At 45.7% G+C, this 24,872-nt stretch overlaps 1 protein-coding gene across 7 annotated transcripts in view; it reads right to left on the bottom strand.

Moving 5' to 3' along the window:
* Positions 1 to 24,872, bottom strand: part of arhgap23b (Rho GTPase activating protein 23b) — a 74,916-nt gene that overhangs the window by 13,992 nt on the left and 36,052 nt on the right. For 2 of the 7 annotated variants that reach the window (XM_071392447.1, XM_071392446.1), the window contains exons 2-16: positions 13,136 to 13,327; positions 11,945 to 11,975; positions 11,662 to 11,833; positions 11,486 to 11,546; positions 9,975 to 10,938; positions 9,074 to 9,709; positions 7,909 to 8,100; positions 7,408 to 7,516; positions 7,247 to 7,286; positions 6,958 to 7,095; positions 6,011 to 6,325; positions 5,591 to 5,652; positions 4,848 to 4,954; positions 4,471 to 4,577; positions 3,860 to 4,012 (exon numbers count right to left, since the gene is read on the bottom strand). In XM_071392447.1, coding sequence (XP_071248548.1) covers positions 3,860 to 4,012; positions 4,471 to 4,577; positions 4,848 to 4,954; positions 5,591 to 5,652; positions 6,011 to 6,325; positions 6,958 to 7,095; positions 7,247 to 7,286; positions 7,408 to 7,516; positions 7,909 to 8,100; positions 9,074 to 9,709; positions 9,975 to 10,938; positions 11,486 to 11,546; positions 11,662 to 11,833; positions 11,945 to 11,975; positions 13,136 to 13,327 — 3,279 coding nt within the window. Of the gene's footprint in view, positions 1 to 3,859; positions 4,013 to 4,470; positions 4,578 to 4,847; positions 4,955 to 5,590; positions 5,653 to 6,010; positions 6,326 to 6,957; positions 7,096 to 7,246; positions 7,287 to 7,407; positions 7,517 to 7,908; positions 8,101 to 9,073; positions 9,710 to 9,974; positions 10,939 to 11,485; positions 11,547 to 11,661; positions 11,834 to 11,944; positions 11,976 to 13,135; positions 13,328 to 17,077; positions 18,444 to 24,872 lie in introns of those variants that run through there. The other 5 variants (XM_071392448.1, XM_071392444.1, XM_071392443.1 and 2 more) reach the window with 5 other exon arrangements.

The raw sequence follows: 24,872 nt of genomic DNA, 5'->3' as shown, positions 1-24,872 counted from the left end.
ACAGGGGCTGAGTCACTGGCTTATTGGTGCTCTGCCATGCCGTCCCTAGGAGGGGTGCGTCACTTGAGTGGGTTGAGTCACTGACGTGGTCTTCCTGTCTGGGTTGGCGCCCCCCCCCATGGGTTGTGCCGTGGCGGAGATCTTTGTGTGCTATACTCGGCCTTGTCTCAGGATGGTAAGTTGGTGGTTGAAGATATCCCTCTAGTGGTGTGGGGGTATATCCAGCCTGTTTTGCCCTGTCCGGGGGTATCATCGGATGGGGCCACAGTGTCTCCTGACCCCTCCTGTCTCAGCCTCCAGTATTTATGCTGCAGTAGTTTATGTGTCGGGGGGCTAGGGTCAGTCTGTTATATCTGGAGTATTTCTCCTGTCTTATCCGGTGTCCTGTGTGAATTTAAGTATGCTCTCTCTAATTCTCTCTTTCTTTATTTCTCTCTCTCGGAGGACCTGAGCCCTAGGACCATGCCTCAGGACTACCTGGCATGATGACTCCTTGCTGTCCCCAAGTCCACCTGGTCGTGCTGCTGCTCCAGTTTCAACTGTTCTGCCTGCGGCTATGGAACCCTGACCTGTTCACTGGACGTGCTACCTGTCCCAGACCTGCTGTTTTCAATTCTCTAGAGACAGCAGGAGCGGTAGAGATACTCTCAATGATCGGCTATGGAAAGCCAACTGACATTTATTCCTGGGGTGCTGACCTGTTGCACCTTCGACAACTACTGTGATTATTATTATTTGACCATGCTGGTCATTTATGAACATTTGAACATCTTGGCCATGTTCTGTTATAATCTCCACCCGGCACAGCCAGAAGAGGACTGGCCACCCCTCATAGCCTGGTTCCTCTCTAGGTTTCTTCCTAGGTTTTGGCCTTTCTAGGGAGTTTCTCCTAGCCACCGTGCTTCTACACCTGCATTGCTTGCTGTTTGGGGTTTTAGGCTGGGTTTCTGTACAGCACTTTGAGATATCAGCTGATCTAAGAAGGGCTATATAAATACATTTGATTTGATATCCGACTTGGACATTAGTAATTAAAATTTGCTTGAGAAATGTATGTTTTAATATACATTCGACAGGCCTAGACTAGGGCTGTTGCGGTGACTGTATTATCGCCACACTGGCGGTCACGAGTCACGATCGCAGTCAAATTCCATTTGACCGTTTAGTCACGGTAACTAGGCTTCTCCAAGCTCTGATGCTGCTGATGGTCATTAGTAGCCTACCAAACTTGCTAACTGCCTGGTACTCAGCACTCTATTGTCCCTATAATCACACTGACATCATAAATGATTTAGTATATGTATGTAAAGACAAGATTAAATCAAGAATAGTCTGATGGGTGACAATATTAGCCTATCACTTGTGAATGATGCCCAGCTTGTGTGCAGTAAGGCAAGAAACAGTGCATGCCTTTTTTTGTGACTTTTTCAAATCATAGTCACACGCCTCATGTAGCCTTGCCCATTTGATAAGGTTTGTATCACTACTAAAGTGACCAAATAACTTCTTAAAATTAAGCACATTAATCAACTTTACAACCGGTGTAGAGCCTAACTGGCATAAATCGGCGGCGCATGAGTTTCAAGCTTGGGGAAGATAATTTTCACCATAAAAATGCACCTTTTTATAATTAAGCAATACATGCATAATCACATTTGCGGTCACTTTTGAGATTGGTGTTTTCCCACGAATTGATTGCATTTTTGAAAAATGTTGAACATTCGTGCTTATACCCTATTGCAGAGTGTGCATTGCTGCGCTTATATGTGAAGAATAGCCTAATAGCTTATCAATATTTTAAGCTAAACTTTCTGATCTTTTGCATTAGCCTCATTGCTTTTAAAATGTTTTTGATGCGAGTCGTAGTATTCATTTGGGATGTATTACATCCCACAACTGTCCCAGACTGTGTTTGGAATATTTCTTTCTCGCACAGTAGGACAAGTTGACCAATAGAATAGCTCAAATGTTGTACTATGGGGGATAGTAGATTGACATAGGTTAGTGCTTTTGCTGTTCGTTAGGCCTACTCATCTTGTTGGCTGACGGAAATAAATTGTGGACAGTATATCTAACATCTTCAATATGCGCCTCGGAATTCGATAAGAAAGACGCACGGAGTTGTGTCCCCAATGTGTCTGTCTTCACTTGTAGCCTACTTTGTAGCTGAGATGCCTTGTGGGTGAGAGATGATTCGGAGCATGCAGCCGGGAGAAAGGAATTATAATTATAATATTCAGCCCAAGGGCACAACGGCCACTGGTCGCAAACGGCATGGATTGTCAAATTGTGAATGAGAGACTGATGAAGTGTGTACGGCCTGCGCAAAAAACAAAGCAATTATTGTCTGCTAAATTTACTAGTGTAGCCCACAGCCATATGGCATAGCCAGATCTGGGCCTAACATAAGGACACCTCAAAGTATGCTATTCTGTTCTTCTCAAATAGACAACATTTTCTTCATATCATGTTTCTTTAGAACTGTCTAAAATAAATAATGGATTTATTGTGATGGTGCAGGCTATATTAAATGGATTTACTAGACTTTTTAAAATGTAGATGTTCCAAAGGTCGGCATGTAGGCTATGGAAGCCAGGAGATGCTAAATGTTTATGTTAATTAATGGTCAATTACCGTGAGTTATTTGCTTGACAGTCACCGGCTGACAAAATTTTATGACCGCCACAGCCCTAGCCCAGACCAATTTTGCTGCTTACTACTTCAGCAACCAACTGGCTCAGCTGATTCCCAGCCCTCACTGGGTGACCCAGGTGTCTGATATAATGCCCGCTCAGTGGACATGGGCCAGGCCTTGGGCCAGCGATCACGTGCTGCCACTGCAGACGCAGACATGAGCAAGCCTCAGTGATAGAATTAAATGTGCCTTAAAGAAATACAGTATATTCATACAGCACCATAAAGTGTACTAGCAAGCAGTATGCTCATCATTCATCTGAGTGTGATTATACAATCTCTGTGCTCTTTTCATGTCTGCACAGTTTGATTGTTGATGTCTAGTAATTCCTATAGGGGGAGCACACAGCAAGCTTATCTTTCATTACAAATGTGACTGAAGCAAGCTTTGTTATCCTTGTAAGTCATTTTTATATCCCCCCTTTCACGGACACAACATACGCAGCTGGCGACAGAGTAACCAAACACATACTGCCCACCACTGTCCATTCGAGTCCAGGAGCCACACCAGGCTAAAGCCGGACAGAAATCTGTCCCAAACACTGGAGCTTGAAGCCAACAGAGTATCCTGGAAACCTTCTTCTCCGAAGAAGAAATGTGAAGAAATTATTTTACACTGAAAAGTACAAAACTCTGAAAACATTGCTGTGCAAACCCCCCTTTGGCTCCCTCTAAATGGAAATATATATTTTATATTAATATAAAAGTACTTCTTAATTTGTTTTATTCATGATTGACTCTGCCATGTCTAAATAAGGTTAGACCTTGATGATAAAACTACCAAAGTTTATTTTAGAAAATAGGGTCAAAAGCCAAATTTACTGTAAGTCTGGAAAAATATGAATATTCAAAGTTTCCTTACTTTCCTTAGCTATTTAATGTCCTCATGTCACATATTATATCTAATTTTGACTGAATTTATTTTTCTCTCTTACTCTGTCAGCCTTTCTCGGTATCACACAAACACACCTATCATCCACCTCCTTCTTACTCTCTGTCTCTCTTTCTAGTATGTTGTAATGCACACGCACGCACGCACGCACGCACGCACGCACGCACGCACGCACGCACGCACGCACACGCACACACACACACACACACACACACACACACACACACACACACACACACACACACATACATAAACACACAAACACACACACACCTCCTCAGTAATGTTGATCTCCAGGCCCTTGTTGAGCTGCTCCTGCAGGTTGGACACCATGGCATTGTTGCCCGGCACCCTGTAGACGCCAGTGTACTCCAGACCCATGCTCTCCACCAGCCCACAGCACAGCTCCACAATCAGAGGGACAAACTGGGGGAGGGGGGAGAACGAGAGAGTAGATGGAGGGGGAAAGAGAGAGAGCGAGAGAAAGAAAGAAAGAAAGAAAGAAAGAAAGAAAGAAAGAAAGAAAGAAAGGGAGGGAGGGAGGATTAGATCGAGTGGAGAGATGGAGACAGGAGTGTCAGAGAGAAGGATGTTAGTAATTAATACATTTTTATTTCATAGACAAATGAGAGGCAGAGCAAGAGAGCGAGAAAGTGATAGCAACACATTACCAGATAATATGATAAAAGTAGCAATGGATAACGGCTGAATGGATTATGCATTATTGCGCTTTTCAGTTGGTCTTGAGGTGTTTGCATGTCATGGGGTAACACACCCCATTCCCCGATAATGTGAGACACTGAGAACACATTGAGAAGAGGGAAGAGAGATAGGGAATATGTAAATGGTGATCGAGGAACAGAGTAGATCGACAACCGACAAACCTTGTTGTTAACAGCAGGTTGACAGTCCTCAAGTCGCACTCCAAACACCTTGGGGCCTGTCTTCTTTGCTTTCTTCATGATGATACCCCATGGACCCTTGCTCTCATCTAAAACAGACAGATAAACAGAAAGAGAACGCAGACAATTTACAAAGCAGCCCTTGAGTACAGCAAACTCCTGAAAAAATGCAATGGCTTGGTACTGTCCTAAAATCATGCACTAAGCTAACATTTTGTAGCGGAAAATGAAAAACAGTGTTTATTATTGGACAAGTCCAGGTAGTCCCTCCATGTTTCAGTCTGTTTTCTTCCGTTTGGTGCCTAATGAACCTTTATGCCATGCTTGTGCCATGGGACTGTGGTATGTGTGTCACTCACCCTTGCTGGAGGAGCGGTTCATGAAAGCGTTGTCTGTCTTGGCCAGGAGGAAGGGGGGCATCATGCGATGGGCCCTGGGAGAGGTGTCTGGCTTATTGCCTGTTGTACTGGATGGAGACAAAGAGAGGGCTGGAATATTGCATGTGTCACGCCTTTATCTGTTTCCCCGGTCCTTGTGCTTGTCTCCACCCCCTACAGGTGTCGCCCATCTTCCCCACTTATCCTCTGGGTATTTATACCTGTGTTTTCTGTCTGTCTGTGCCAGTTTGTCTTGTTTGTCAAGTTTACCAGCGTTTGTCCTGTCAGCTCCTGTCTATTCCCAGCCTCTCTTTTTCTCATCCTCCTGATTTTTGACCCTTGCATGTCCTGACCATGTGCCTGGCCGCTCTGCCTGTCCCTGACCCTGAGCCTGCCTGCTGTCCTGTACCTTTGCTCCTACTCTGGATTATCGACCCCTGCCTGCCTTGACCTGTCGTTTGCCTGCCACTGTTGTTACAATAAGCATGGTTACTTCTGCACTTGGGTCTTACCTGATAGTATGGGCATTTAGAAGACAACAAAAGGCCCATGAACATAACGACAAATGTAATGACGGCAAGATTTACTCTAGCGTTTGTGCCAAGAACCAAAAGGGAAAAATAAAGGTTGTAAGAGTGTATTGATATTTGGGAAAAGTAGTTTACATGGATTTAGTGTATAAACGCTTAGAATTAAGTGAGTGTGGTTAGGGGTGCATGGCTTACGTTTGTTTCCTGTAGTCATTGAGCTTCTTGCTGATGAGCGCTTGTCTGGAAAAACCCAGCTCCTGAAACACAAGCAAAAGACAGTTTTGTATATTACGTTGATTACATGTTATGTTAACTTTTTTTTTTAAAGCTATCCTGCCTAGTTCTGTTCCCCCCCTCATGTAGGAGAATTTTGTTTCTATTGGTTTCAATTGTCAATTTGAATCAGATGACCTGAATGTTGCTTTGGGGGCCCTAAACTTGGGGAAAGACTGGAGAGTGGGCCCTCCACAGTATTTAACAGAACAAAGTATAAGTATTATACTGTATCTCTATGATGCACTCTTTAAAACATTTGTTTTAACCTTTATTTAACTAGACAAGTCAGTTAAATGATCCACTCTTCCTCAGTTTAATATCATCTTTGTTTCCACCTACCTCGTTGTCTGTCTTGCTGTTCTCTCTGATGACCCGGATCCAGCCCAGCATGTCATCTCTGTCCTCCGCCTGCAACAGGTACTCACAGAAGTCCTGAGTGGTCAGCCTCAGAGTGTGCTTACGCTTGGTTTCGCTATAGGCAATGTCAATCAGGCAGCCGCGGATGCTGATTGGAGGGTGCTCGTCCTCCCCATGGCCAGGTCCCGCCCCCGCCCCGTGGAGGACCGCCTCCCGCTTGTCTTTGTAGAGCAAAAGGCAGTGGGAGCGCAGCACGGAGAAGACGCGCTTCCACGGACGCATGCCGCCGCCCACCTTCTGTGGTTGGTGGAGAGAGAGAGAGAGTATGAGAGGTCAGTTTAATTATATTTCTTTCAGGTTTTTTTCTGTGAGCTCAATATTCTACATAGTTTAGTGCAGAAAACGTGGTAATTAAGACCATAAACCATTGCACGCCTATTTGTCCGGTCTGTGTGTTTCTTTTACGCCTGCTACATTAGGTTAGTGTGGGGTAGACACGGAGAGAGAGAAGAGACAGAAGAATGCGTGATCGAGAGGGATAGAGAGCAGCTGCTTCGCTAGGTGCAGTATCTCTACCTGAAAATACAAGATCTAAGTGATTGATAGTTGGTTTTCAGCAGTCATAAAAGTATGCCTTATTTACTTTGAAGAACTACTAAAATAGTGATTTTGTCAGACCGCATAGGCAGCAGCTCTATAGAGATGAGATGATGACTTGGAATTAAATAATAAAGTAATCAAATAAAACAAATGTAATATTCACAACTGAAATATTTTATTACGGTAAAGTAATGTGAATAAATTATGCTTAATTTATAAGCAGTAATGGGCAGTCACTACCATCATGGGACTTTTAATTGAATTCATTGAATGGGAATCAATTGTTTGGTCCCCACAAGGATAGCAAAACAAAAGTGTGTGTGTATTACTTTTCCCTTCTCCGTGAGGATCTGTTTGTAGTGAAGCCAGCCGTCCTTGCGTACGTCACTGAAGGTGATAGTCCCCAGTTCGGAGGTGGAGTGACGTTTCGACCGCGCATCCTCTGCAGCACGCAGACTCTCTAGAGACTGGAATACACAGCCAATCACACCACACAACCACAGCTCAGAGCCAATCAGATCACAAAATCAAGTACAGTTCTAATGCGGTTGGTCCAAAGCTGACGCAGACAAAATAAAATATAATGATCAAATAAAAGATGAAACAGCTAATACTCACCCCATCAGTGAAAAAGCTCTTGACCCTTTTTGGTAGTCTCCTGTGGAAAGATATTTGAGAATGTTGCATGACTGACCGCACAGAAAAACAAGATATATTCATATCTCCTGACCTTTTTGACCTCTGCATATAGTCTTCAGACAACAAGGGGCCAAACTTACGAGAAGACACGGCCTTCCTCCCGGAAGGTGTTGAGGCCCTCGTCACATGACTTGGAGCGCTCCGTGGTAATGGCCAGCAGGTAGGAGGAACGGCGGCTTTTGATACTGCCTTCTCAGAAAGAAAGAAAAGAAAGGGAAATGATGAGAGAGAGATGAATCAGTAGGGAGGGAATTAAAGACATGCAAAAAGAACACAGTGACGTGAGATAGCTCAAAATGGAAGGCATTCTAGACATGTCAGAGAGAAGCAAACACAGAACACATTGAGCCTGGAGATAGAGGTGGATGGGGGGCAGTTGAAGGGGGTTTGAGGTCTAAGTACAATTTTCCTTGTTTTGACATGTGAACCTGTTTTTGCACTTTCCCTGTATCGACTGACTGGGGATATCGACAACAGTCGGTGTAGAAGTGAAAACAGGTCTACATGCCAAAACGTGGGAAATCGTTCTAAAGGAAGTGATGGTATGGTGAGGAGAGGTGAAGCGAATGGGGGACACTCACTGCTGTCCTGGGAGCGGAGCTTGACGAGGGGGGAGGTAGAGGAGGAGAGGGTGACAGGGGAGACAGTAGTGGTACTAGAGGTGAGGGCACAGGGCAAAGAGGACACAAGAGGGCACGGGGCACTGGAGGACACCACGGAGCAGGCGGGTACATGGCGGGCACGTAGGTCAGCGCTAGGGCTGATGGGGTCATCTGTGAGGGGTCAGGGGTTAGAGGTTAGAGGTCATCGAGGAAGACAGTCATAATAGAAATAAGTATTACTTCCTATGTAATATAGCATATTTCTATGGGAGAGTCAAAATGTACTAGTGAATTACACCACTGGATAGACAGTCATGTTACAGACACACTCCCCAGAGACATACATAGGTGTTAATACATAAGCACACTGAAGGTAATATGTGTGTAAAAATCTATATTTATCTGGACACAGAAGACTTACACACATACACTGCACTAACAGTTTCAAGTTACAAAGACATTTACTCAGTTATACACATATAACATATAATTTAGTACAGTATATGTGTATACACTGAGCATACAAAACATTAAGAACACTTGCTCTTTCCATGATATAGACTGACCAGGTGAATTCAGGTGAAAGCTATGATCCCTTATTCAAGTCACCTGTTAAATCCACTTCAATCAGTGTAGATGGTTAAAGAATCATTTTTAAGCCTTGAGACAATTGAGACATGGATTGTGTATGTGTGCCATTCAGAGGGTGATTGGGCAAGGCAAAAAATTTAATTGCCTTTGAACAGGGTATGGTAGTAGGTGCCAGGCACACCGGTTTGTGTCAAGAACTGCACCGCTGCCGGGTTTTTCACGCTCAACAGTTTCATCCAGCCAACATGACACAACTGTGGGAAGCATTCGTCCATGCCCTGACGAATTGAGTCTGTTCTGAGGGCAAAAGGGGGGGTGCAACTCAATATTAGGAAGGTGTTCCTAATTAGGAAGGTGTTCCTAATGTTTGGTATACTCGGTGTACATCACAGTTGGCGTTCTCATTGAAGTCTCATTGAAAAGCATTGAAGAAAATTGGAATTGGAATTGAACCCTGGTATAAATGTATAATTCCCTCCCCCCAACTATTCATAAAGAAAGGGAAGGGAGGAAGGCGGAAGTTGGAGAGTAGGGTGGGGTACTAACTACTAACCTATAAAGGGAATAGAGGCCAGGGAGTCGGGTGTGCTGTGGTGGGGTTGCAGGCTACCGTTGGGCCTCCTTAGACTGTCCCCCATTCTGGTACCCCCACAGACGGGCGAGGGTGTCCCTGCAGTGGGGGTGTTTGGGGAGGGTAGCAGCCCGACGGGGGGCTCGGCTGAATCCACTGGGACGGCGTAGAGGGGGTGACGGAGGGCGTGCACGGGGGTCCGACGCCCCATAGGGGGCTTCTGCCTCAGCACCACCTCCTGGCCCAGAGGGAGAGGAGACAACGTCTCCCTCGACTCCCCCCTCTCCTCCCCCAGCCACACTCTCTCATCCTCCGACGAAGAAGGGATGACGGCCGGGGTGGAGGAAGGACGAGGAACTACCATCCCCCCTCCTATCCAGCCTCCCTCGCAGTCCGAGGGGCTAGTTTTGGCACTGGGTGCCCAGTTGAGGTGGGGTCCGATGTAGGTGGGTTCTCTGAAGGAGTGGGCTTGTTGGAGGAGGTGGCTGGCCTTGCGGCAGAAGGAGGGGCTGTAGCTTTTGTAACCCACCAGCTCCTCTTCCTCCAACCTCCTGCTCTGGGTCTGGGGCTCAGCCACCTGCTGCTGCTGGGTCTGCCGACCAACGGAGGGGGCTGTGGCTGTGGGGAAAAGGTAGACATAATATAGGCAGGGTACAGCAGGAGAAGTACTGGCTAAATACCAATTCCTTGCCCTCCTGCTAAAAGCGTGCACTTGCTTAAACCCCCTCATGGATTTTAAGGCATGTTAGAGTGGTGTATGTCATATGTTAAATCCACAAGGGGAGTGAGTAAGTGTACACTTTAGGGAGATGGGGAGATCAGATTAAGGTCTGTCTTCCTGCCTATCTATCCATCTAAATATCTCTATGCGTGTGGAGCTTACCCAGTGTGGCTGCGGTTGTGGCTGTAACCGTGTGGTGGTTTCCCAAGTCTTTGTCCTGCTCCTTGGCATCCTGCGACGGCCAGGCGGGGGCTCTCTCGCAGTGCGGCGACACCAGCGCAGCCGCCTGGGCTAGCGTCTCCTGCGAGCGCCCGTAGTTGCGTTCGTACGATGCGTACGCCGCCAGCAGGCTTTCGGAGCACGAACGGCTCCCTGGCCCGGACACTCCCCCCCAGCCTCCCAGCCAATAGGAATCGTGGGAGGCGGCTGCTGCCTGGTGGTGGAGCAGCAGAGTTTCTTGGGAAACGCCGTGGTCTCTGTGAGCCATGGAGGACATAGAGTTAGACCCAGGACCTCCAGCGCCACCAGGCCCCAGCGCTAAGCCCAACCCCAGCTCGGCTAACCGATCCTGGGATATGCTCCGGTGTCGAGGGGACATGCGCTCGGCCGCCTCTGCCTGGCTATAGTACCAGTCCGACAGCGCCTGGTGGCACATGGCGTCGCTGTGGGCACGCGTAGCCGGTAAACTTCCCTTCCGGGTGGGCATGTGGGGAAGGGTTGCAGAGGCGATGGCGGCGTTGTGGTTGGCAAAGTGGAAATCCAGTGCGCTGACGGCCGACGACGAGCGCCCGCGGTTCTGCCCCAAAGATGGCCGCCAATCTCCCTCTTGTCCTGCCGAGGAGCCAAAATGGCCTCCGCCATCCTCCTCGTTTTCTCCCGGACTCCTGGGCCTGCCGGAGGTCTGAGTTACGTTAACCACGGCAGAGCGGTTGTCCAAGGGGGATGCCTGGTTAACAGGGCTGGGGCGGCAGTGCCAGTTGTCCAGGGGGCTTTGGTGGTTGGGTGGCAGAGGGGCCGTGGAAGTGGGCTTGGCACGGGGGTAGCAGAGTGGGGGAGGGTCGGGGATATGCTGCGCCCCTCCCGTGTATGGCTCATTTCCTCTCAGGTAGGCATCCTGAGAGTACGCCTGTAGGGGAGGGAAGAGGAGAGTGGGAGCATGAGAGATGAAAAACTGAAGAGATAGAAAGGAGATAGAGAGGGAGGGAAGGGATAGAGAAGAGTAGAAAGCAGGTGCAAAGTAGTATTTCACACAAAATGAACAAATTCCGTTTGGTAGTCTAACGCGTTCCATGGCATGTGACATGATTTAACAACCTGTTTCCAATACATTTTAAATGTATTTCGGAACTAAAAATCCACTCCAAACTAGCTTGTCAGGTGTTTGTGAAAGCAAAGGCGGGTGGAATGCATTTTTTTTTTTTACATTACAATTCAATTTGTGTTACAATGAAAACGTGTTATTGTGTAATTATTGTATATCCAGTAGGGATAGTTCAGCACTGGAATTATATGAAATGTTTGTAATTGTCTATACATTACTACTAACTCAATATTCTTCACCAAACCAAATTGCTTTGTGATTGTGAGGTGTATTGTTATTGGGCTATGATTATAAATAATTTGATGTGTGGGAAGGAGGAGAGGAGAGAAAGAAACAGAAATCTCATACTCACACTTACCAACTGCAACACATCCTCATCTTTTGGCATGATGCAGAGCTCCAGAACATTCTCGCTGGAAGAGGGATAGAGGATAGTAAAATAATGGGTCATTGTGTAAAGTTATGTAACAAGTATTATATAATGTGTCATATCACGTGTGTAGGTGCCTGCGTGTGTGCGTGTCTCACCTGTTCTGGATCAACGCGATCACCTGAGAGTAGGTCTTCCCTAATACACTTTCCCCATTCACCTTTACCAGTCTGTCCCCTGTACACAGGCCAGCTTGGTGGGCAGGGCTTTTCTCCCTCACACTCTTTACAAAGATGGTGTCCATGGGCTCCAGACGACCCCTTTGACAACCTGGGACACACAAACGTGGTATATATTCGTTAAACATTTTTAACACAGATTCATAAACTTGTAAACAACGCACACCAAAGGAATGTATAATGACACATGAAAAACCCTCACTTTTTCCATTGCCGTTTCCATTCTCCTCATCCTGCAGAGAAAGGAGAGGAAGACAAGTGAGACACCTAGAAAACTAGTGAACAGAGACCAACCAGACCAGTTGTTTTGTGGCTCTACCACAAGGAGATGCTATCTCCCCCAGGCAGTCAGAGCGATGAGCAGTTGTGTGGCTACAAACGCATTAACACACACCTTCGAAACGGGCCTCATCATAGTAACACACAGAAATGGATTGACAGTGACAAAAACACTCATGAGCCAGCATATGCTCACATAGTTTACCTCAATTTATCACACATACACACATGCACTGTTCATCTCTCTCTGACACACACACACAATAACCCACTCCCTACTCCACCCTCACACCCACACACACACACACACACACACACACACACACACACACACACACACACACACACACACACACACACACACACACACACACACACACACACACACACACACACACACACACACACACACACACACACCCCAGCTGACTGGGCAGTTTAGGTCTGGCCGGCTGGCTGACTGAGCTCATTCCAGTCAGACAGACAATGACCTGGGCTTTACAGCCACATAATAGAGACCTAGATACCCTGGAGTAGGAACCAGTGATACTACCACCTTTCTCCTCTTCTTTCCCTTTCTCATCCTCTACTCCTCTTCTATTTACCTTCTCATCTCCTGTTCTGCTTGCACTCTCCTCTCTTGCCCTCTCCTCTCTTGCCCCCTCTCCTCTCTTGCCCCATCTCCTCTCCTTCTTCTCTTCTCTCCTCTCATCTTCTGTTTAACATATTCCTCCTCTCTCTCTTCTCCTCCTCTCGTCTCCTCCTTTCCTCTTTTACCCCATTTGCCTCTTTTATTTACTTCTCTGTTCCTCTCTTCTCTCTTCTCCCTGTAGGTCAGTGGTCCCCAACCCTGGTCCTAGGGAGCTACAAGATGTGTGGGCTTTTCTTCCACTGTTTGGTGACCATTGGTCAGGACACCTCCATAAGTGTGAAAACTGTTAGGGTAACACACACACACCTGTAATTCTGTGACATCACGACCCCTCTTAATTTGGTCATGAGAGACAATTAACCTCTACACTACTGGAGGTTAGCAGATCAGCATAAGCTTGGTAGGGAAATCTGTAAAATGAACGTAATGCATTCCATCGTGGGGGCTATGAACCATTGTTACCTTGAGGTTATTGTGGAGGGAGGACTCTGGCGGGTACACAATGAAGTGGCGCAGCGTGAAGCCGAAGCCCTGGGAGTTCTTCTGCAGGAGCACCGTACGAGGGCCCTGCCACGCCACACCCTCAACCTCGCCCGACGACAGCGGCCGAGTGTTCTCATTGGATGACAGGACGCCATCATTCCGCCCTTTAGCCTACGAGGGACACAGATAAGGAGGATTTAAGAAAAGGGGTCAAAGTCAATATTAGCTATTCAATTCATTAGTACAACTTTCTAAATGTATCAGTAATTTCAATATGTGAGCAAAATGTCAATGTAAGTTAGGTAAAGTGAGCTGAGGGTGTAAGTGTAAACTTTGAATTAGGTCAGTGAGTCCAAACATATCCTCCATGTCAGTGAGAAATGTATTGCTTAAGTGTGAAACGTCAGAGAAGTTTCTATTAGCGATAATAGCTATATACCACACAGGTTCGGGACCAGGCTAGGGAGACTTCACCCAATTTTTTAAACTCCACCCAGAATTCTGGAATTCCACCAATGCCTTTCTCTCTCTCAGGAATAATATCTATTTTAACGACCCACCTCTCCCATAATCACCTGCCACACAATGGAGGGGTAAAAATACATGTTGGAGTGGGTATTTATATCTAACAATTATGGAACAACAGGACTCGATCATGACATACACACGCACGTTAGGCACGCATGAACATGCACGCACGTGCGCAAACACACATACACCCACACCTAAAGAATAATAAGACTCACGCCTCTTTGTGTGTTTGGAGTCTTTGTGTCTGTAACACTTTGGGGATACACTGGTGGTCCATATATGCCGTAAAGGGTTTCCCCTATACATTTTTCTTAGGCGGGATGCAGTATCCAACAGCAACATATTCTATTGAAAACGGTTTTAAAATGTAGATATGTAGATACAGAGATTGGCAGGGGGATACATACCTTCATCCCGCTTAGGCTTAAGTAATATTAGGAAAAAGCTCCTAACTCAGGCACCATACAGCACACTTAGCTTTTTAGTGTCTAGCTACCGTCTTTATCTTATCACACAACCTCTCCTGATAGCCTTCGGCCCTCTTCCTTCTTCATCCCACCCTGCCCTTGACTTCCTATACTCCCTCCTGCCTTCTTTCTCCACTCCCCCGCCAACCCCCTCCCCACAAAATCACAAGGCCAGGCCACACTGCACCGCACCACAACAACAGGAAGTGGAGAGCCTTGAACAGGAAGTGAGGCATGGTGCCTGAGCTAACTGGCCCATTTGGGGATTCAGGGAATCCTTCGCCTCTAAGAATAGAGTGGCTAGGGAGGGGACTATGTGTGTGTGATTGTGTGCCTGCGTGTGTTTGTGTGAGTGTGTGGGTGGCAGGGAGGGGGACTCTCTTTCCGATGGGGGCTCCAGTTCCATTGCAACACCCCTCTCTTTATACCCAGCCCAACATTGTGACTAGCATTCAAGCATCTGGAATTCCCGGATCCACATTGACAGGTTGAATTATTCTGTTGACTTCCCATCTGTAATAGTCCCTTATGAAATGCTATGTGTTGTTTTGCAAGGAAGTGGAAATATGATGTAGTGGTATAGGACTGCGAAGGAAAGCTAAGACAAAGGCTGGATGCTTGGAAGGATAGAAATCACATTCTCAGTAAGGAGTCTTAGAATAGACTCATAACACTAATATTAAGAAACTATGTAGTGTACACACACGCGCACACAAACACACACACACACACACACACACACACACACACACACACACACACACACACACACACACACACACACACACACACACACACACACACACACACACACACACACACACGTATACACAAATACATACCGTGCATTCACGTCCACACGAGCAGGGATGCCCCTAAGCATGGACTCATCATACGTAGATTGATGATGGAGATGGCATAGATGTTGTTTTTCGAAAACACCATGGACACAGAAAGAGAAAGAGTATGTGTGTGTGTACGTATGTCTGTGCATGTGTGTGTGTATGTGCGTGTGTGTGTGTATGTGTGTGTGTGTGTGTGTGTGTGTGAGCGAGGTTACACACTGGCAGGTTAGTGTTTTTTGTCATGAATCTTGTTCTAGAGGCAGCTCTGCAGAGTGGTCACTAGCTGGCATAGCCACAAAGTCATAAAATCTGATTTTAAACCTAACCCTAACTCTAACCTTAAACACACTGCTAACCCTAATGCCGAACCCTAACCTTAAATGATGACCAAAAAGCTTCATCAATTTTTACAATATACCCAATTTTGACTTTGCAGCTAGCCCATCTAGCGGAAATCGCTCAGTTCTGCCTCAAGGACAAGACTCGTCCCAAAAAACATCACCCCGCTACATACTGTGAGGATGACGTGTCAGAATCCCTCATGGCCTTCCATTCCTACACCTGCTATTTCACATGTAAGTGCATGAAAACACACACACTGGGGTGTGAGATGCCAGCACAACTTGCACAAGCATACACACACACTCTCATATACACTCCCTAATATATACCAGAGCACGCACACACGCACACACACACACACACACACACTCACAGGGGCAGGAAAAGCCGCCAATGCCAGTCTCCTTTACACACGGTCCTGAATTCTCCCACCTCTATCAATAACTGAGCCATAAGATTAGCTGCTTGTCAACGAAGGGCAACGTGACGTGTAACTATGACGTCACTTCCCCTATAGGCTGTGAGGTCAAACGCGGTTTGACTTTGTTTGTTTGTCAAACTGTTTTACACGCACACACGAGCGAACCAGCAAATGAATGCATCTGCACACACACGTCACACACACACACACATTTCCTTTTAACATGTGTTAATGCCCCTGATTGTCAATTACTCAGGCAAGGCCTTTTGATGATCACAGATCTTTGCTACATCTTTGACGCATAAGAGAACACCACATTCTAACCTACACGCCCACATGCGCTCACATACACAGACACCCTGCCGATGCATCACTCGAGCAGAACAGATGACACTCCAACCTGCACCCATCATACACTCACATATACGTACCACACACACACACACACGCGCCGATGTATAAATATGTACAGTGCCGGGTGACGAAAGCATTGCTCCGATCTCCTTCCCCTCCGTTAGTCAACAGGCCCCCACTGCGCTCCATTACATAAGACATACAGTAGGCAGGAGTGACACAGCCCCTCCACCCCCAACCCCCCACACACTCTTATTTACTCTCTAGCCTTTATCAAGCCTCTACATTATACATTACCCTTTCTAAAATAGCAATTCTGTCAATTCTGCATTGGTGTAGGTGCTTAGTAAATCCAATGACAATCAGCAGATGGAGAGATGACGGATCCTCCGACTAATACAGCCTTTTGCTACAGGCCAGTGTGGAGTACACACTGGTAAGGCGCTGAACTTCTTTCACTACTGAAAATGGCTGTCATCCTATAATTAAGCAATAAGGCACTGTGTCACTTAGCCTTACCACGGCTAAGGGCTGTTCTTAGGCACGACGTAGTGCCTGGATGCAGCCCTTAGCCGTGGTATATTGACCATATACCACAAACCCCAGAGGTGCCTTATTGCTATTATAAACTGGTTACCAACGTCATTGAACAGTAAAAATAACTTTTTTTTATCATACCCGTGGTATATGATCTGATGTGTCAATCAGCATTCAGGGCTCGAACCACCTTGTTTATAATTGGAATTAGAACATCTCTCTGGAATTAGAATCTCTGGCTGTCTCTCTGAAATATCTTTTTTTATTTTGTCATATTGCGGAACAATCCTTGAACATCAACCAGACCCAACAACCCGATGCCCAAAGACACATCTACGTCACGGCCTTTCTATGTTTCTATCTTTCTATGTTGAGTTGAGCACGCCAGATTAGGAGATTTCCCAGAAGAGTCTCTCTTTCTTACCCAGGACAAGCGAAGATGTGGCAAAACCCTCCGGGGCAACCTTCGTCTGGGTCGCGGAGAGGAGCGGGGTGGGGTGGAGGGTCGGGGAGAGGCACGGGGTGGAGTGGCGGTAGTGGTGGTAGCATGTAGGGTAATGCTTCGTAACACCGCCAACCAGATACAGCGAGGTTCCGGGTCACTACAGTCCACCCCTACTGAGCACTGGAAACACCACTCCTGCCCTGAGGGAGCTGGGACCTCCACTCTCAACATCACACACACGCACCACACACACAAGAGTGTTTGCTACAGCCCCACACAGGACGGGACACATACGACACCGCTGTTATCCCCGCAACCACCTGACGTTTTCACCTAGACACGCTACACACACTCTCGGCCGGACATGGGGGTCAAGAGTCAATGGTGACCAACGGAACCCAACCACTTAGTGTCTATCAATTTTAACGTCAAATCAAGACATCAGAATTCAGAGTCAAAATCAACAAAATCTTCATATTGATGAATGAATCCAGGTCTAGGTGAATATATTTGTATTCCTCAAAGTGGATTTGGGTTCTGGTTCGGTTTGTCTGTCTGTCAAAAATGTTGTGCATCATGGTCCTGTTGGTCACTAGTTCTGTTTCTGGAGCAGTAGGTGAAGCAGCTTGGATGGCAGGCCTGAGATCAGTGGAGACAATAAAGAGAAAGGGCCTTTGCAAGGCACAAGACGACTAGCTCTTCATCAGAGTTGGTCCTAGATCAGTAATATTCTTGATCTGTGTAGAGCTACTGGTGTCCTCATTTCTATCCAGGATCTGATCCAGGACCAGATTATGATTTCATCCTCTCCTCTAGATGAGTTGTCCCGCGTTTGCGTTCTACATGTGGCTAGACTAGTAGCTGTTAACCTCTTGTCCTTTCTCAGTATATAGACAGATTCAGATCCACGCTGCCACACTTCCTTGTTCACTGACCGGAAATCGAGGTTCAGAAGTCCTCTTTACTGGTATAGAAGCCATTAGGGTGGCGTACAGGTCTGGAAACCTGTACCTGGATCTTGTCCTCTTCACTGGATCAGAACGAGTTTTAGTTCCACGTTTTTTTTATTGTAGCTGGTAACAGTAGCTCTTTTCTCTCATGCTGGGTATAGTGCAGTATTGGCAGCGGCTGGCTCTCTGTTTTATTGCTGTCTAAAGTATATCCTCTCCTCTTTTCTCTACCCAGGCTCTGCCTGCCTGCCTCTCTCTCTCTCTCTCTGACTCCCTGTAGGCTCTCTTGTGCTCCACGCAACGCTAGTCCACTCTGTCAACCCCACTCACTCACTCTCTCTCTCACTCTCTCTCTCCGCCTCTCTTTCACATTCCTCCCATCCCTCCACTGGCCAGTCCAGCAAGGCGGTTGAGCAGTGAGCAGCACACAGCATGTTCTCTCTGTGTGTGTTTCTCTCTCTCTCTCTCTCTCTCTCTCTCTCTCTCTCTCTCTCTCTCTCTCTCTCTCTCTCTCTCTCTCTCTCTCTCTCTCTCTCTCTCTCTCTCTCTCTCTCTCTCTCTCTCTCTCTCTCTCTCTCTCTCTCTCTCTCTCTCTCTCTCTCTCTCTCTCTCTCTCTCTCTCTCTCTCTCTCTCTCTCTCTCTCTCTCTCTCTCTCTCTCTCTCTCTCTCTCTCTCTCTCATGTCTCGCTTTCTCTCTCTCTCTATGTGTGTCTCCCTGTCTCCTCTTTTTATGCTCAGAACCTGGCCGCCGCAGCTGACAGTAGAGTACACACTAACATTAAAAAGGCTGTGTGTGTGTGTGTGTGGGGGGGGGGGGGACGGACCGAGAGTCCCAGCCTTTTAAAACAAAACTAGCAGCAGCAATGTATTGCAGTGTATTTAAAGCTTTTTGCTTTGACACCTGTGAGCCAGAGCATTGTAAAAATAGAAAGAGAGAATAGGGAGAGAGAGAGAAAGAGAGAGAGAGAGAAATAGAGAGAGAGAAAAGAAAAGAGACAAAAAAAGATAGATTGACTAAGACAGGCATGCAGACTCCCCTGGCTGGAAATGGCACCCATCGCTCCTCTCCTCTCTCCTCCCCTCTTTACAATCTCTTTAGAAAACTCAACCCGGAAAAATGGGAGCGCCGACTCAGTGGTAGGATAAAAAAGGAAAGGCATTTCCCTATCTGCTTCACTGTATCTCTCCCCTATGGCTAGCCTGCTTTTCTGAGTTCTGTGTGTTCTTGTGTGTCAGTGTCTGTCCAGACTCCATAGCATTGGACCTTGGGGCTACTGTTAGTAAGGGCAACCACTGACACTCCATCCAGAGGGCTAAATGTGTGTGTGAATCATGAATCAGAGGACGCAGAAGTCATTATGACGGAGCTAAGATGAATGGAATTGAAGGATGGGGGAGGAATGGGAAATGGCTATTTAAGGACTAACAGCCTTGTAAGCGTGTCACCAAACACAGATACACACATTGATTTAACTTATTAGATTTTAGTTCTATCAATAGAGCAATTACTAGCGAATACGAAAGATGCCACCTGATTTAAAAAGCTGCAAATACCACATGCACACTCACACACACTTTTCTTTTCCCTTTCTCTCTGGTGACATGACACCACAGGTTTGGCTGGTAATAACCATGAGAGGCAACCAGCCAAATCAGCCAAATCCCTGTCTGAAATGGGGTGGCCATCATTAACATGTCATTGATACTAGTACTGTCAGCACAGACGGCAAAGTAGTCCCCTCCTCTTCTAGTAATGGGGCAACCCCTGGCATAGTGCAAAACTAAAATACTGAAACAAAGCTCACAAAAGCTATTGGTTTAACAATGGTACAAAAAAAGAGAGCGACATTGCATTTTTTTTTTTTTAGGTGTAAGGTGGATCAAAAGTAAGTCAATAATGAACTTTCCACCGTGATAAAACAATAGGAAAAACAGAGAATTGGCTGTTTAAATTGGGCAAGGACAGCAGCACCCCTCTAATCTATCCCTCACATGCGTCCCCAGTGGGAACCTATTTTTGACCGTCAAAAGTGGTGCAATATAGGCCTATAGGGAATATGGTGCCATTGATTGGGACACACCCAATCTCTCTCTCCAGCTCTCTCTGCCTCTCATTGGATACTTCTATGTTTACACCCCCCCCCCCACTCTCTCTCATGTCTCCTCTTTTTAGGCTCATTACCCTGCAGCTCCTTTGACCTTGCTCTCTCTCTCTCAGTCTTTCTATTCCATCTCCTCTTTCTCTCTCATTACCTCCAGTCTCCACACAAATTCAACCCTCCTCTTGACTTCTTATATAACCAGAGGGAAGAAGTTACGGGGATGAAGGGAGTGACAAACAGAAAGAGTTGTTTCGACAGAGACAGAGTGTAGACAGAGAACACACACACACACACACGCACGGATGGACGGACACATTCTACTTATGCTAAAATGTTTATTCTATTTTACTGAGCCATTTACTTTATGTCCGTATTCTTATCTTTAATTATTTCTTATTGTTTGCATTGTCGAGAAGGAGCGTGCAAGTAAGCATTTCGTTGGACGGTGTATACCGTGTGTATCCTGTACATACGACTAATAAAACTTGAAACACACAAATGCAAACACACACATACACACAATGTAGACATGATTATCAGCTATTTTTGTTTAAAGCCACTAGTGGGCAGCACTAGCTTGCAAAAGATCACGCTGACTTGATAACCTTCTCAATTCAACAAATAGACCTAACTGTAACTTACACCATTGATTATTGAAACCGAGAGTATGTCTAAAATAGGCAGCCTATTTATTCACACACATCGAGGAGACAACAGAGATATTATCAGATAGTATTGATAACCCCTGTTGGCTAAAATGGGCTAATATCAATAGTATGCATTAAGGGATTATTCTTTGAGTATGCATGAGAACAAAAAGGAGGCGCACGCACGCACGCACACACACACACACACACACACACTCAACCTTCGATGGCAGGAAAAGCCTCCTAATTGACCTATTTTTTGTCAACTGTGAAATTGTTCCAAGCTAAAAAATTAAATAATACAGCTACATATTTCCAAGGTTCGTGGTTCTTCTCTTGGTTTTCTTTTTATCTTTCCACATGGCCGCAGCTGTTGTCAGTATGGAACTAGTCCCAAACCAGGCCAAGTAACCATGGACACTGTAAAACCTCTCCCCTTTAATGGCATAACTAGCCCCATAGCACTGACCCGACCACACACACACACACACACACACACACACACACACACACACACACACACACACACACACACACACACACACACACACACACACACACACACACACGCGTTCACAAACACACATGAACACACACACAAACTAAGAAACAAACACATTGACTCACACACACACACATTGATTATGAGCATGGGGAATGCAGTGATGATTTTAGCATGTAAATGGTGGGGCAAACTCAAGCTATTTTTTGGATGCACGCCAGCAAAGCCACTACACAACACTGAACAATACATTAATTGCACTATAATGGTGACAAATGGTGCCCACAAACTGTTAGGGCCGACATAAATCTTTCCTGACAGCGGAGCTTTCCTTTCAGCACCATGGAGTGAATCCTTACCACTGCTACACCTGGCTATCAGCGGAGCCTTGTCTGGCAGCAAAACAGTTCATTCAGCCTCACTTACTGCCTTTTTAAAAAACATAACTGATATGGCTGACTCGCTTAAATAAATATGGTTTCTACTGACTCCTTGTGGATTTGTGTAACTCGATAAGAACTGCATTCTCCTTCAATTATAACGAACGCCAACATGAGTTTTGAATTTTGAACCATACACAAACACTATTACATTCATGTTCAGTAAATTCATGTTTGTTCTTATATCATCAACACTTAGCTCTAAGTATAAGCAAGTATAAGCAAATGAGCTGCGACGAGGTAGCCCTATTTGTTCAGCACTTTCAAAATGGACACCGACAGAAATTCAGAGAGATGTTAGTTCAGATAAACTCAGCAAGATGTTGAGGCCTTAACTTTCCTGTTCTTTAAACCACCACACAGAGAAAGAGAGAGAGAGAGACGCAGTTAGCCTACCATTTTAAGTATTTTATTAGGCCTATGTGGTCTAAAAAGAAATTAAAATACAAACACGAGCATCCACTTTTATAGACGTTATGCAAACAAAACAACCCTCGCAATATCAACTGGAATTACATGGGTCTATTACTGAACTTTTTGTTGAAAAATTAATATTTGATGGTTACAGACCCAACAACATTATATAGTCTCCCCTCCTTGCGGAGAAAGCAGAACAATTAAATAATTCCAACATTGCCTAAAATGATGAATGAGATAGACTTATATAAGCAATATAACAACTGAGATGTACAAACGATGGCATAGGGGAACGATGAGCGGATAAGACGCAAGCCAAAATTTAGATTAAGACATTAATAAGCAAACTAAGACAGACGTAGTCGATACACCTATTTGTTCAGCACTTTTGAAATGAACAGCGACAGAATTCAGAACATGGGCCGTTCTTACATTATTCGCCCTGCACGCCAAATCAGAACCATATGATAAATAACAGGGGCATATAAGCTGATAATGAAATCTCTTACAATATCCGATGATGACATTTCTCTAAAACAGGCTATAGGCTACATGTGCACCACCAAGTCAGAACAGAAGGCAAAGTTCTGAGGGGGAGAGGGACCAAATTCTTAGGGTGAGACACATGGGCCACTAACTGCCTACTACACAACATACACTTAGTATTACTTTCTTAGCTACAGTATACATATCTCCCTGGCAGATATGTTTAGCTTAATTTATGCAGCAGCATACCTATTTTTGGACTTACCATTGTTGTGCTGTGCTCACTTGAACAGGAAGGTGGCGCGGCAGTTCTTCTTGTGGGCAAACTTTCTCTTCAAACTTTGTCATCAAAGTCTGGCATTCTCTGGGTGAATTCAAGCTAGATTGGCAGCATGGGCAATGTATTCAACCTTTTCTGGCCTATGGTGTTGGTGCTGAATGTTGATCCTTTTAAGTTTGGAAAAGAGACCCTTTCAGGCAGATGTTTTAAATCCTTAAACCCAGACTTGGACCACACACCCTCTCCACCGAATAGCAGGCACGGGGAAGCAAAATAGTTATCGCTTTGCGACAGTTAGCCACCAATTCCTTCCAAACCACTCATTGTTGAATATGCGATTTCTGACTTGTTGTGTAATGTTTATGTCCATTGGTTGATGAGCATCGAGACGTTTTATCTATAATTTCTCTTCAGCTTTATTAACTCAATACATAATTTTTTTTATTGTTCGCAAACGGATATGTCTATTTTATATCTATATAATTTTTTTTGCTAAACAGGTGGGCTCAGCAATAAAGATTTCTGTCACGCCTGCTCCCGCTCTCCCTCTCGAGCGCCAGACAGCCTATCATTACGCACACCTGTCCCCTTCGTTACACGCACCAGCGCCTCTTTGGACCCACCTGAACTCTATCATTATTTGAATTCCTTCCCTTTATCTGTCTGTTCCTCACGTTATTCCCTGTGTCAGCATTAATGTCGTTACTTTGCCCCGTCGCTGGTCCTGTCCTGTTTTATGTCCCTAGTTCATTAAATGTTCTCCCTGTACCTGCTTCCTGTCTCCAGCGTCGATCCTTACAGTTTCACAGTTCTACTGTGCCTTATGTTTTATGTCGTCTATTCATCTATCCCTTCTGAACATACAGTAACTGGGGCCTATGCCTTGAAAATCTGGCACACATGCTATATTCTCTTGAAAACAGGTTGCCATTTGAGCACCCATGACCGTACCACTGATTCCTCCAAACATAGGTAGAAATCCCCTCCTCGTCTGCCTCCTCTGTGTCCAGCACCACACAACTACCCAAACTATTACTACCAAGAGTGGCGAATGGGTTAACTACAGCACTCTCTTGTGAGAGGAAGACTGGGGTGATTGACTGTGTCTGAACTGGATGGAGTTCAGTTCCACTCTGACGGTAGGCTCTTATTAATTTTGAATGTGACAGATAGAAATTAATGGAACATATCGATTCTACATGACTGAGAGTGATGCACAGACATGAGTGATGTCTGTTCTACAACCACTTTCTAGCTGAACATTCTGTAACATTTCAGCACTCTTGAATGAGGCCGATCATGAACCCTAGAAAGAGATTGACCCCCAGTATACCCACGCAGGCCATACCTGTACGTGTTCAACAGTTTCCAACCAAACTGTCCCCATCATGGCCGCACTAACAAAGCACAGTGTTAATGGCAAATCAGGACCTTTCATCACGGGCCCAAACAAAGACGCATATTGTAGCCAAACTAGCTGTTCTGAGATCAGCATGTCAAGCAGGTTCACTGTGGACACCATGTCTCCAGCATGAGCCATGATTCACCACAGACTCCCCTTTACAAAGCCCACAGCAGTGGCCTGACCAACTGACCAAGGCATCTGTACCAGCCATTGTTCTCCATAGACACTGAGCCTTGTGTGGTAGCCAGTGGGGAAAAGGCTTGGGGATACATAGCATTGCATTTCAAAGGACTTACAGCAGGAAGGAAACAACAGGGAAGAACACCATCTTAAAACCAGGGTTGTGTTCATTAGGCACCAAACGGAAGACAGCAGACTCAAACAGGGAAATCAACTCAAATGATGTTTGTCACATGCGCAGAATACAAAGGGTGTAGACAAGCCCCTCCCAACAATGCAGAGTAAGAAATAAATTAAAAAACATGAGGAATAAAATACACAAGAATGGAGCAATATACAGGGAGTCCCAGTATCAGATCAATAT

Source organism: Salvelinus alpinus, chromosome 3 (assembly GCF_045679555.1).
Source record: "Salvelinus alpinus chromosome 3, SLU_Salpinus.1, whole genome shotgun sequence".
Classification (NCBI taxonomy): Eukaryota; Metazoa; Chordata; class Actinopteri; order Salmoniformes; family Salmonidae; genus Salvelinus; species Salvelinus alpinus.
The sequence above is the reverse complement of the archived record's forward strand: the minus strand, read 5'-3'. Positions and strand labels throughout refer to the sequence as shown.